Raw genomic sequence first — 13,480 nt, 5'->3', positions numbered from 1 at the left:
CCAATATAATATGTCAACGTTCACACAGTGATCAGGATTGTAGATTTAATAGGTCACATTATCTGTTGTTAACAGTTGTGGGAAATAATTACTGTCTGTACTGGCCAAAAGGTATTCAGATTCTATGGGAAAATATCTATATAGGCTAGAAAATGTATTCTTTATTTTTACCATGGTGAAACTAATATCAGTCCTTCATTTACTTCACACAGCATTGTATTTAATCTGTACAAACAACATTCCAGTGTTGTGAGATTGATGTTTTATTCGTGACTTGATGTTTGGTGATGGACATGTCTGGGCCTAAAATACTCAATGAATTACGACATGGACTGAATTCCTGTTCCTTGTTAAACATGCTTGAGGAACAATTTGTGACATTGAATTTTTATGAACAAGTGGCAGAAGAGCTGGATAGTGTAAACTATTGGAGATGTTTATTTTTATTTTGTGTCATGCTGGCAGTGGACGGATTTTCAAAGCTCCTGGTTGAAATCCCTTGGTCAGCTAGGCGATTACACTGTTGGGCCCTTGAGCAAGGCCCTCAAACCCCAGTTCCAGGGATAGTCTGACCCTGGTGTCTCACTTTGGATGAAAACATGAATAAAATGTAGATGATAAGACTGGAGAATCTCATCTTGTCACAGTGAATTTATCTTCCACCACAGGAAAGTTTCGGTGATGAGGTACAAAGGACAAAAGATAAGGTTGCAGCGCTGGGTTATCTCATAGCTTCAAGTCTCCTATGGCCATCTTTCAAAGAAGTAAGAAATATTTGTCAGTATACAAAGTCGCCCTTCCAGTCTCGTTTAAGAGAGATTCTCCCGAATAGCAAAAGCAAATGGAAGGAAAATTCAGAAGCACTTATGCTGCATTGATTAACTGTTTGTATTCCTGCCAATCATGGATAGCAACCCATGAATATTCCAGTTCCATATCTATTTGTATCCGCCATTCTACCTGCTTCCTTACAACACATATAATACCCAAGCAAACCGTTAAATAAAACATATCCACAAAACCCATAAATATACCAAAAGTGAGAAAACTTATACCTGTAATAGCATGAAATACACTTCAGAGGCATTGTACACTTTTGTTGCATAAGTTGCAGGTTTTAAAAATTACATTACTAAAATTACTTGATATTTTAAAGTGTGTAGTTTCATGTTTTTCTTAGAAAAGGTAGTGATTCCCCATTAAAATAAAATGATTTGGACAGAATCAGTACCCAGATATATTACTTTTGAGAAATGTGGCATCTGTAAGATTACATTCACAACCTTCTACACTGACCACTTTTTAGGCGTTTACACTTCTTGTGCCTTGTGCTTTCTGGGATAGTCATGAGAAATGGAGCACAGATAGAAGAATGGATTTACATTTGTCCCGGCCATATCAACTAAGCTTCTACTATTATAATATGAATAGATCTATTGCTGAAATAGAGGCAGCACTTGACTCACTTGCCAAATATATCCTTTACACCTTTGACAGGTACCATTGTAAAGAGATAATTGATGTTCCGTTTTAATGTTTTAATGTTATGGCTGATTGGTGTATACGTAGGGCCTTTACATAGCTAATACTGTGGAAGACACTGACACCTTGAGGCCAAACACCAAGAATCCAACACTGAGGTACAAACTACAAAACTACAAATCCCATAATTACTTGGAATAACGGAAGCAATTAACTTCCGGGAAAAACTGGAGTTCACGTGAAAGCAAATCGCACGTTAAATTATAAGGTAACTGTTGTTTATTTTATTTGTTAATGTTATGTATGGCTGAGGAGCAAGAACTTAGAAGGGTAAGTGGAAGCAAACAGTTTTAATTCCTCCTCGTATGTTTTTTTTCCATTATTGTAATTTCAGTTTTGGTGACCAAACATTGTTAGGTACCTTTCTTGCAGTATGTTCAAAATCTACAGATACTTCATCACACTAGATAGGAGGAAAATGCTTAGAGAAGGATTTCCTTAGTCATCTGTTTCTTTTCTGAAATGGTTTGCCTACTTCGTTTTAGCGACGGTGTTCAGGCTTCGGTCGTTTGATTTATCATAACATTTTATTATTTTTTTTTTGTTTCCCTTTTTTGTTGTTTACTGTTGACTATTCAGTCGAGTAGGTTTATAAATAGTCCTTGTCTGTCTGTCGGTCCCGGTGTTATTGCATGTAGGTTTCCTGACACCGCATGACTGGATTTGCACGTGCTGTGTTATTAATGGGCGCATAATTAACAATCCCTTTTATAGTCCAAACATGACGGATACTTTACTACAGCAAATAAGGGACCTGGAAGAAGAAGTCAAAAACTTAAAGACACAACTAAGACAGGAGACTTGTCCCAAGGCTGAAACAGAGGCAGCAGAATCGGGACCTGGAGGAAAGAATATCTGCGGCCAGGAAGGCAAGAGAAAGGGGAAGAAAGCTAGCCAGGCCCGGGAATTTGATTTCTCTCTGCATCCTCGACGCCATGTGGCCTTGCGGTTGGCCTACCTTGGCTGGGACTACCAAGGCTTTGCTGTGCAGGAGAATACAGACAACACAGTGGAGGCCAGGCTGTTTGAGGCTCTGCTCAAGACGCGGCTGATTCAGGACCGCCAGAGCTCCAACTATCACCGCTGTGGTCGCACCGATAAGGGAGTCAGTGCTTTCACGCAGGTCTGTCTCTCGATTTCTGCTTCATATCTTTGAACTTTGTATATGAAACACCAAACTTGTCCTGAAAGTGCACTCCTTCTGCGTCATTCCTGTGGTCAGGTAATTGCGATTTCTCTGGCCAGGAGGGTCCTAATCATATTAATTGGCAGTGCTTATTTCCACCTTTTCATACAAGATAGTGATTTTAACTGCGGGGTCTACTGTCCAGGGTAACTGTTGTGGCACATTCACATATACTGAAACTTGGAGTGGTATCATTTGAGTTCAGTTAGGAAGATCTCCAATGTATATGAAGATAAAAGTCATATATAGAAAAATTCCACCTTTCCTACTTTGTATGTGTACCATCTTTGGCAGCCAGATTAAAAGGTTAATCCTATATTTGCGTCCTGTTGGAAGACCTACTTCTGTGCTGAAACTTCATTTCGATTCCCTTTCTCATCAGACGTCTTTGTTCATGCTGCCCTTGAGCCCTTTTCTTTTTTTTTCAGGTTATTACAATCGACTTGCGCTCCACGCAGATTTGTGGTGGCATGGGGGTGATCCTTCCTGCCCAGTCCAGCAACAAACAGAAGCCCTGCACCGCAGAGCTGCCCTATGTAAAGATGCTAAACAGAGTTCTGCCCCCAGACATCAGAGTGTTGGACTGGGCTGCGGCGGAGACTGGCTTCAGTGCACGCTTCGACTGTCAGTTCAGAACCTACCGGTACTACTTTCCGCGTGGTGATCTGGACGTGGAGCTCATGGCCAAAGCGGCGAAACGGTAAAGCTCTCTCGGTTACACACACACACACACACACACACACACACACACACACACACACACACAGGCTGTGTTGAATGAGATTAATAAACTGTAAAGCAGATCAGAGATTGTCACAGTGAATAGGGTTGTTCTGTCCAGTTTTAAACTTTTGACAGCATGGAAATGATATTGGTCTTTGGAAGACCTGTAATCATATTGTGTCCTGCATTTCACTACAGGTATGAAGGTACCCATGACTTTCGCAACCTTTGCAAAATGGATGTAGGTAACGGGGTCCTCCAGTTCCAAAGGACCATCTTGTCAGCCTCAATCCAGCCGGCTCAGCCCTCTGGAGCAGTATCCAGTGACCCGCATGACATCCTCTTTTTTGAGATCAAAGGGCTAGCCTTCCTGTATCACCAGGTTGGTAGGTGTTGCTTGGAAACGCATTGTCACCCAGGCACATGACACAATCCGCTCCTTCAAATATGAAATAATGTGATGACTGTGGTGTACTGTGTGGTTTCGCAGGTACGGTGTATGATGGCTGTCCTGCTCCTGATTGGACAAAAGCTAGAGACGCCTGAAGTGATCGACCAACTATTGGATGTTGATAGACATCCCAGGAAACCCCAGTACAGGTGGGTTAAACATGGCATATCTGGAACAGATATACTGCTGCTCTGTATTGTTAAGCTGATTGTGTTTTGGGATGTCTGTGGAATCTCCATTTGAAGATGGAGTAATACAAGAATGATACAAGAAATGTGCCCATTCATCTGTGTGCTGCTTTAAGGGAGGTTAATTTTACTTTGCCAGCATGGCTGTGGACTTCCCGCTGGTGTTGTATGACTGCCACTTTGAGGGGCTGAACTGGCAAAGGGATCCTGATGAAATGAGCTATGTTCTCACCACGCTGCAGCAGCATTGGACCCAGATGGCTGTAAAGACCCACGTCATACGGGACATGATCCAGGGCCTCCAGAGTTCAGGTATTTGCGCAGGTTCTCCATGGAGGATTTTAAACATGTTTGCTGATTGGTGAATTTGCCCAAACACGATGTGTCCATTTGTGTACATTTCGCATACCTTGCTGCTGTATGCGCAAGAATTTCCTCCTGGGATCAGTAAAATTTCTTGTCTTAATGTTGCACAGAGTTTGAGGCAAACAGTGAAATATACATAATTAAAATGTGCATAGCTGAAAAGTCTGACCCAAGTCTAGGGTAGTCTCATATTCCATATGTATGTACACTGAATTCAAAAGGCCGTTTTGTTTCAAGTGCCTTGTCTAACAGTCAGACCCCTGCATTCTGGATGGTTGAGGGAGTCCCCTATATCCAGAAACTAGTTTGAAAAGGCACTGTATAGAGTGGAACACTATCGGGGACATAGCCATGTAGTGACATAATGGGTTTGAACCTCCCTCAGTTTATCGGACATTTCAGTTAGTGCTCAGACCCATAGCCAGATTATTTTCTGTTTCAGTTCTTACAGCAAATTCATCTCCGACCTGGCTTCTCATGGAAGGATCCAAGCAGCGCAGTTATCGCCCCCTTCTGGAGAGACCGTGCTGTGAAAGCTTGGAGTCCAGGATAGAGCACTTTGTCAAAAGAGGGAGGCTTGAACGTGACATGGATGACGATGGGGAAGAGTTTGTGCACCGGGGTAAAAAGACAAAATTCCAGGACGTTTCCTCTGGTCAGTCCAACACAGCCAATATGTCTGACCTTTGACCTTGCAGAGGGACTGCCTAGGATGATGCAAACCACGTTTTGATATTGACCTTTTAGTCCTGTTTCCAGAACACATTTGTCATTTTTAGTTTTAATGCAGAAAATGTGTATGTTTACCTGCTTTGACTGTGAGAACAAATTTTTGTGGTGGAACACTACATGTGATGTTCCATTTAATTAGTACATAATAAATCTGTGGAGTCTGGAATTGGATGGCTGATTACTATTAGAAAGTCCATAGGTATTAAGTGTGGACAGTGTACATAGTTGCAATGAAAGGAGGTGATGGGGGACTTTAGATTTTAAAAAGATTACGGATAGAAAAGCGTTTTTAAAGAACAAAACCTTGTCAAACGTGTAAAATCTTGCAGGAAAAGTACAATAACTTGGATTAGGCATCTTTAAATAGGAAAAGTTACACTTGTCACTTTGCATAACATGAAATTGTATAACTGCTGTGTTGTACTGAAAAGGTCATGCTTCTATTTTCACAAATATAAGTTAACATTTACAACACCCAGTGTTTACATTTAATCATTAAGCTAATATAAATTACTGAACCTATTTGATTGCTTCCTGGTCCATGAACTCTGTGTTTTGGTTTTCAGTTCAGTAGAGCTCTTAATTAGGTTTGATTTAATTAAACCAGCTACTTAGCTGCCTAATCGTTTTCCCAATCACCATTACCAACACTTTGGTTTAACACAACTGTAAAATGATTGTGGGTGACCTGGCATGGGCTCTAATGAACTGCCTAAACATGCATTAACCATGTGAATCTTTGAGCTCTTATGGAATAGAAAAGCTCCTGCCAGGTAAATGCACCATTATCTTTTTCGCTATATAGCTGGATTTTTTTTGAATGACTATTTTATCATCATTATTAAAAATATTGCTCCGGAAAGGAAATGCTGTGATTAGCCTCCAAGTTTAAGTTAAATTACAGAGAAATGAGAATGGTTAAGAGGTTTAACATAGGACTTTGCACATGAGAACACCAGCAAAATCTAGAACTTCACCCTGGAATTCATGGGTCTTGCTAAGGCATTCATTAACACTATCGGTTTAATAATAATAATAATAATGACGGATGCAAACCATGGAAAGCGGATATGGCAGCATCTGCCTTTTTAAGTAAATGTCAAAGACAACCAGTTTTATAAAATTACAACCGTTTATATCAACCGAATTGCGCGGCAGATGGAGTTACAGTGTTGGTTGTCACTTAAGCCAAGACAAATGATCGAGCCACTGCGGAAATTTCATTTGATGTCAATTGAAACCTTTTGGTATCAATTGAGATTAAATACCCTGCATCACCAACAAGTTTGCAGATGAACTTAAAGCCAGACGAAACATCCAATGAAATCCGTACTTTGAAACGATGTCAAACTTTATTTGTCAAATAGTTGTCACGGTACCAGTGTTGCCGACGTTGATCAGGTGGCTGGCGTGAGATTTTTTGATTCGAGACAAGTCTGCACACACATGCAAAGGCATTTACATTTATGAAACAGTTTTATTACCTTGTAAAAAGTCTGTATGGTTTGCAAACTACCCCAACGCTTTTGGTGAAGCTAATTTTAGGCTTCCAATGAAATATAGATTTGCCGTAAGATTTCTTTCGCGTGCGTGAGAGTCAGATGCCTGACAGTTGGCAACCCTGCGGTACGCCGTAGACTCATGTGTTCACCTTAAAACAACATTCCTTTCAGCATTATGGTGTAGTAATATACTGTCACAAGTAATAGCGAAAGCCATCTTTTAGTGCTCGCCAAGTGGACCGATTCTAGCGCTGCCAGTGGCAGATGCCGCCATGTTGGCTCCATGACGAGAAAGCTGTCATTAGCGGACGCCGCCATGTTGGCTCCGTGACGGGAAAGGTGTCATCAGCGGACGCCGCCATGTCGGCTCCATGACGGGAAAGGTGTCCTCGGCGGACGCCGCCATGTCGGCTCCATGACGGGATAGCTGTCCTTAGCGGACGCCGCCATGTCGGCGTCATGACGGGATATCTGTCCCCAGCGGACGCCGCCATGTTGGCTCCATGACGGGATATCTGTCCCCAACGGACGCCGCCATGTTGGCTCCATGACGGGAAAGGTGTCAGCAGTGACTGCCAGAGCGACTTCCGGTGAAACTAAACGCAGTTTACGCAGGGGAGAAGTGGACCATATGAAAGTAAGTGCGAGGTGCCTAGGTATCTAAATAAAATAATATAAAATGCAAGCAGCTTAGCTCGCAGTTCATTAATAAATGCAACTGCATACAGTCCAGAAAACGATCTCAAATTTACGTATTTAGGGGGTGATTTTGATGGTGGTTTGTTTACTTTAACATCTATTATATAGCTAAAAACTCCAGTTAAACCTGTTGAATTATGGAGCCAATTGTTATTACAAATCCGTAGTAAATTAATAGTTCCATTCAGCTCTGGATCGGATACCATGAACCAGGCTCATCTTGTCAGTACCTAAACTAAAAAAAAACTGCCGAGCCTTCAGCCCCATAACCTTGGAAGAAACCAGGTGCTCTGTACTGATTTTAAAGTACAGTACCGACATATGCTTCCTATGGCTTGACACTCGCTTTCTCTTCCACTAAACGCAGCTTCACGTTTCGGGGGATTGAGGGACCTGGTGGCTAATACGGCATTATGGGAGGAAGACTTATGTGGGTCTCAGTAAAGAGAAACAGATCGGAAAAGCCTGGATAGCAAGCAAGGACCTCATAGGTTGTGCGTGAAATTAATTTTATTCACGTTTTGCATTACTTTAAATGTGTGTATGCATATAAGCATATATACTTTCTAAGGCGCCCCGCCCCTCACGCGTGCCCCTCTTATCCTACATTAATGAAGTATAAGTAATATTCCGATGATTCGGGGAAATCATTATATTAGGCTTACCTTGAACATATTTTTTCCGAGCGTTGTAACTCAACATGAAAGGTGAAAATCTGTGCAGCAGGGACGTGCAGCCGGTAGGTGGGGTGGGGGTGTCTCAGTACCTGCCCCCTTTCCCCGAACGATTGAAACTGCTCCTTTTCGATCCGCAAAATGTAACGAGGGTCCTCCCGCCCAATCTGCAAATTATACCGATAGCAGACATAATGATTTTTCAATGCTACTTAAATATGTAAAGCAGTTTGGTAATATTTGCTTTATTCCTAAGATATTCTGACTGTGACACACAATATGCAAAGGTTTGGAAAGTCTGCTCATAAAGATCAGTACCTATGGTGAACTGTCTGCCTTGTACCTTGTACTTTGTACTATCTGGTAAGCTATAGACATCAGGCCCACAAAAACCCTGTACTTATTTACAGAAAAAGGATGGATATGTAGTAACCAGTGGGCCTATCCAATTGGTTGGGCAAAGCAAATGTCTAGGTGTTTTTCTCCTTCCTATCTACTCACAAATGAAAATTTTAGCAAAATTATAATATGATACTATTTTGGAAGAACAGTAACCATATTTAAAAGAGTTATGCACCTCCTCCCCGTTGTCCCAGAGAGCTCTACCAGAAACTTTAGACAACTGCAAGTAACTTTAGCTGACAGAGAAATAGGTGAGTCAGGTAGCTTAACATTATGTTCCAGGCGCCTCTGATGGCATCATGAGGACGCCGTCTGTGTGAATGTGTGTGCGCCCGCAGGATGTTTCTGGTGGGGCTGACGGGCGGAATAGCTTCGGGGAAGAGCACGGTGTCCTCGACACTGCGCGACCTTGGCTGTCCCATCATCGACGCCGACGTGGTGGCACGACAAGGTGAGCCGCCGGTTGACCTCAGAGCAGTTCGGCGTGGACTGACCGTCGTGGCGTTCGCCTGACCTCCTCTGCTCTGCCGTCCATCAGTGGTGCAGCCCAACAGCCCGGCCTACCGTAGTATTGTGCTGCATTTCGGCCCAGAGATCTTGCTCCCCAACGGTGAGATCGACCGGCAGAAGCTGGCCCAGATCGTCTTCTCTAACATAGAGAAGCGACGCATCCTCAACTCCATCACACACCCAGAGATCCACAAGGCCATGCTGAAGCGCATTTTGTTCTTCTTCTTCAGAGGTGACGGGGACCCTCTGTGCTTGATGTTTCCCCAGTATTGTCATTGTTTTAATGCCTCTGGAAGCAGCGGTGCTAACACCCGTCATCTCCTCACTCTTCCCCAGGGTACCGCTATGTGGTCCTGGACGTGCCACTGCTGTTCGAGACTCGCCGACTCACGCGCTTCCTTAACCACACGGTCGTGGTGTACTGGTAAGAGACTGACTCCATGTCTGCTGTGTAGACGCTGGTGTCGTGCTGTATGACGTCTGCATAATTTGTAAATGTGTGTGATCACATAATTGGACAGATTCTGTCCAGCTCAAGTAAGAACTAAGTGATTGGGAAAAAACCTGAACTCAACCTGAACTGTTTATGGTTTAGCTGTGGCATATTAGAACATGCTGCTTGTTACATGTGCGTTTTAGCAGAGGGATAGGTTTGGGTGTGGATGGTCGGGACATGTCCTACAGTATTGTGGGAGCACCATGTGTGTTTAGAGGGGTGAGGTATTTGGGGCTGATTTGGTCCCTACCACAGTTGGGTCATTCAGGTCCAGAGAGAAAAAGTCTAGAGCAGGATTTTGTTTCAACCAACCAGTTGCTCTGTGACTGCGACTCTATGCTCAACTGGTTGGTTGAAACAAAATCTTGGTCTGGATTTGTACTATCTGGATCTGAATGACCAAACTCTGGTCCCTACCCATGTTGAAACCAAACCTATGCCCTTGGTTTTTGGATTTTTTTTTTCCCCCACAAGATGTACCGTTCACGTGTACTCATGGCCCACTGCTGTTGTTTCAGCGACCCTGCCACTCAGCTGTCACGCCTCATGCATAGGGACAGCCTGAACCAGGAGGAGGCACAGCAGCGAATCGCAGCCCAGATGCCCCTGAATGAGAAGCGCGGACTGGCTAACCACGTCATCGAGAACTCAGGCAGTCGTGAGGACACCCATAGACAGGTCCTCAAATTGCACACCAAACTAGAGGACTCTATGGAATTCCTAGTGGTGAGGGGCCTAGCTATTGCTATTGCAGTTGGGCTGGGCGGCTTACTTCTGTATACCATGAAGCTACTGATATCATAGCATGAAGTCATTGTGACAACAATTGCTTCTTCACATTGCAGTACAGTGGAGTTTCTTAATTGTGCAAAATGCACTGAAATGCACCTTTTAATATAGTTTGTAATAAATGTAACTGTTAGATTTTCTATTTTTTGATGGACTCTTTTTAATCATTGTTTTAACACTATATGGGAAGATAACTTGTCAGATGCTGATAACTGACAAATTGTCAAAACCTACTGTTTATTGTTTCACTTTCTCAAGTTATTTAATGATTTGGGCTGTGCTTCACAAATGTAAATATATTATATGAGTTGTTTGGTATCTTATATAAGCTACTGAATTTACAAGGATATATATGTATGTACAATATTTCTTTCGTTGCTGGTGAAACCCTACAACAGCACACTGAAAGTCTATCTCCAATTTTGTGTTTGGGAGCAAAACAAATATTCACCACTAGATGGGAGTATCACAAACCTTTATTTCTTTGCATGTGGTTGGAAAACTGCAGTTGACTAGAATAAAAGAGAATAAGTTGTTTAATAAAATAATATCGTATTTGGACATGTGTTGACTGCTTCATAAATACAATAATTATATAAAATTTTGGTTAGTACAGTCATTTTCTCTCTAGTTTATTTCAATGACGAGACCACCTAGTTTATGATTTTTTAAATACATATTTAATACTTTAAAACCTCACAACTTGATACTGCTCATGTTAGAAAGTACGGATACATTTTATTTCATTTACTGATTTGATCTCTGTTTTCACAAAAATCTGCCATGTGTTAACGAAACTAATATATTTCTTTTTCCATGTAGTGCAGTCTAGTTGTAATTGGCTACTTGGACAATGTCCTAAATCTGGGGGCTGAACATTGTCAGGATTACTGGTTTAATCTAAAAGGTCCCTCTGCAGGGAAACATAGATAGGCATTTAATATCACAAAATGTTTTAATTTGTGCTGCAATTTTCAGATGATAACAGGATGCAAAATTACATTAACAGGTGATAGTATAGTACACAGCATCAACTAGAATTTGCTTTTCGGGTGTCTTTTGTGCCTGTCTAGTCTACCATCTATTACACAAGCTCATAGTATCTTTGCACAATTTCACTTTTTGAACTCTACTGATGCAGTGTGCTGTAGACCTACAAAACCGAAATGCACATCAAAAGAAATCAGAAGTGAGACTGCATTTTAACATTCAATCTTCAGCTTTGTTCCTACATACATCACTATGGTTTACTGCCCTGCTTAAATCAAGGTGTAGGGATTAAAGTCACATGATCCTTCGGTTTCATTAAGCATAAGCGTTTGGTTATGAATATGTAAAAGAGCACCTGCACACATTTGCTCTAGTGGTGCCGCTTGATTGTTGATGCGATGCTTTGATACAAATGCACTGATAAAGACCAGCATGAGTTTGTGCTTATTGCTTTATATTAAAGCTGCTCCCCACTTATCAATCATCACCCTTTGTAGAGTCAATTATTCCACTAATCTATGAGAAAATGAGTCATAGCATCAGCCCATCTGATCGCTATTTAGGCAAATCCCTTTCCGATGAATCTGATACAATCACATTGTGTAAAGGCTCCCAGTCTATCCCCTAACATTGTCCCATTCCAAATGACCTGCTTGTCATTTGTGGGCATCAAATTAGGACGAACTCATACTATGTACTTATAGATGTACTTATAGTGTATTAATACCATTTTCACTGTAGAACAGCATTATTCTGTGTAATTTCATGAGAGGGTTTTTGTGGTATATGTGTGCAGTATCTGGCATTAATATGGATTATGTGATATTCACATATACTGGACATCTATACACGTGCTGTATTAATAGACTGAAATTCTTTTTCTTTTGAAATTGTGATTGTTGCCCCACCCACCTGCCCCCCTGATGTGTGCGTGTGTGTTGTGACATTCACCTCATTACAGTGACTCCTAGTTACTAAAGACTGCAGTTCAACAGAGTAATACTTCTCCAGTGGTTAATTTGTTCTCCCTTCAATACTGTTTTCTTCCAGATCGTGAATATTAAGTTGGGTGTCCTTGGTTTAAGTCAGTGAAAAGTTATAGGTAAGATGACTATAGTGGGGGCCAGGGGGTAAATGGCAGACCTAATAGCGATCAAAGCACTAGGAGGCTAACCTATGTGTTCCATAAACAGGACAAATATATTTCAGAATTCAAATCTATAACCAAATAAAGACTGTGATAAGGATGGACTGGGAGTGATCTTAAACCCCAAGCTTATAGATGAAAGGTCCAGAGTGAGATTTATAGATTTACAGGATGTGATGCAGAAGCAGAAAGACAACCAGGACAGTTACAGAAGGTTATAGCTCTTAAAAGATGCACCGGATGAGAAATCCAGAAGGATGCATACGTTTAATAATTTCTTGATTTATGCATTTATTGTTTTAAGTGTCTTTTTGGTTAGGTGCGTTTTTATTCTCTGAATGTGGCACGTCTTGCCTGTGGATATGCATATGTGTTTCGGTCAGATGCTGCCTGCTATATCTGAGTCTTCTCGCAGGCGAGGGGTTCGGAGCTGGCCTGCAGTGTCAATCCCGGCTATGTGGTGCCACTGAGGGTCCGCGCTCCTATTTTTACCGAGGGACTGCAGACTTGATGCGAAGTGACGAGAGCTGCGAGGCGGCATGTGGGAGGACAACCAGAGGCCGTGCTCCCCCTTTCCTGCCGCCCCTGTGATCTCCATCTCACCCCATTCCCAGTGCAACCCTCTCGAAATCGCCTCCCAGGCTCCATCCGTAGTACGGTATTTGTCAGTGGCCTTTCGGCATGTGCCTCAAGGTGACAGCGCCACGATCTGTGTGTCAATGAAACTTCTACTGACAACCTTATATGCAACACTGAGAGAGACCGGTCAGGCTTGATGTTGGGCACCTGCTTGTTGGAATGGAGGGATAGAGGGAGCAGACTATCGCTAACATTTTGCCTGAGGAGGTAGATGAAAATGTGAGCAAAGCATCAGGGAAAAAAGAGTATACACCCAACTCTCCTGGATTTTTTGATGTGTAAGCTCAGTGCTCCAATCTGTGACAAAGCCTCCTTCACAGCTATAAATGACATAAGTCACAAGAGACTCTCTTAAGTTTCATCCAATATCAGATACTCCGGGAAGTCACTTAAACGGAGGCTGATTAGATAAGAGCAAGAGGCTGAGGGCAGCATTTTATTTTG

The 13,480-nt window shown here is 42.2% G+C and overlaps 2 protein-coding genes across 5 annotated transcripts; both read left to right on the top strand.

Moving 5' to 3' along the window:
- The first annotated feature begins 1,618 nt into the window (after window positions 1–1,618).
- Window positions 1,619–5,662, top strand: pus3 (pseudouridylate synthase 3). Of its 3 annotated transcripts, none has more exons than XM_049015276.1 (7): window positions 1,619–1,750; window positions 2,257–2,665; window positions 3,157–3,428; window positions 3,650–3,833; window positions 3,942–4,051; window positions 4,230–4,402; window positions 4,899–5,662. In XM_049015276.1, exons 2-7 carry the CDS (start codon window positions 2,264–2,266, stop codon window positions 5,144–5,146), a joined length of 1,389 nt encoding a protein of 462 aa, XP_048871233.1. In that variant the 5' UTR covers window positions 1,619–1,750; window positions 2,257–2,263; the 3' UTR covers window positions 5,147–5,662. The 3 variants fall into 3 exon arrangements, with proteins under 3 accessions (XP_048871233.1, XP_048871232.1, XP_048871231.1); XM_049015275.1 differs by having other exon boundaries at window positions 1,666–1,812; XM_049015274.1 differs by having other exon boundaries at window positions 1,671–1,812; window positions 2,285–2,665.
- Window positions 5,663–7,241: 1,579 nt separating this feature from the next.
- On the top strand, window positions 7,242–10,821 carry dcakd (dephospho-CoA kinase domain containing). 2 transcript variants are annotated; one of them, XM_049014972.1, is made up of 5 exons: window positions 7,242–7,327; window positions 8,804–8,916; window positions 9,004–9,207; window positions 9,312–9,399; window positions 9,990–10,821. In XM_049014972.1, the coding sequence occupies exons 2-5, from the start codon at window positions 8,805–8,807 to the stop codon at window positions 10,273–10,275; spliced, it is 690 nt and encodes a 229-aa protein (XP_048870929.1). In that variant the 5' UTR covers window positions 7,242–7,327; window position 8,804; the 3' UTR covers window positions 10,276–10,821. The 2 variants fall into 2 exon arrangements, with proteins under 2 accessions (XP_048870929.1, XP_048870930.1); XM_049014973.1 differs by having other exon boundaries at window positions 7,276–8,716.
- The last annotated feature ends 2,659 nt before the right edge of the window (window positions 10,822–13,480 follow it).

This window comes from Brienomyrus brachyistius, chromosome 5 (genome assembly GCF_023856365.1).
Source record: "Brienomyrus brachyistius isolate T26 chromosome 5, BBRACH_0.4, whole genome shotgun sequence".
In the NCBI taxonomy this organism is placed as follows: domain Eukaryota; kingdom Metazoa; phylum Chordata; class Actinopteri; order Osteoglossiformes; family Mormyridae; genus Brienomyrus; species Brienomyrus brachyistius.
Note: the sequence above shows the minus strand (reverse complement) of the source record. Positions and strands in the feature narration are given on the sequence as shown.

Bases quoted from the DNA above. Each gene is read 5' to 3' on its own strand.
- pus3 (XM_049015274.1), top strand. From the start codon at position 1,777: ATGTTATGTATGGCTGAGGAGCAAGAACTTAGAAGG. The intron at 2,666-3,156 runs GTCTGTCTCTCG...TTTTTTTTTCAG, and splicing joins GAGTCAGTGCTTTCACGCAG to GTTATTACAATCGACTTGCG. The intron at 4,052-4,229 runs GTGGGTTAAACA...TTACTTTGCCAG, and splicing joins CCCAGGAAACCCCAGTACAG to CATGGCTGTGGACTTCCCGC.
- dcakd (XM_049014972.1), top strand. From the start codon at position 8,805: ATGTTTCTGGTGGGGCTGACGGGCGGAATAGCTTCGGGGAAGAGCACG. The intron at 8,917-9,003 runs GTGAGCCGCCGG...GCCGTCCATCAG, and splicing joins CGACGTGGTGGCACGACAAG to TGGTGCAGCCCAACAGCCCG. The intron at 9,400-9,989 runs GTAAGAGACTGA...CTGTTGTTTCAG, and splicing joins CACACGGTCGTGGTGTACTG to CGACCCTGCCACTCAGCTGT.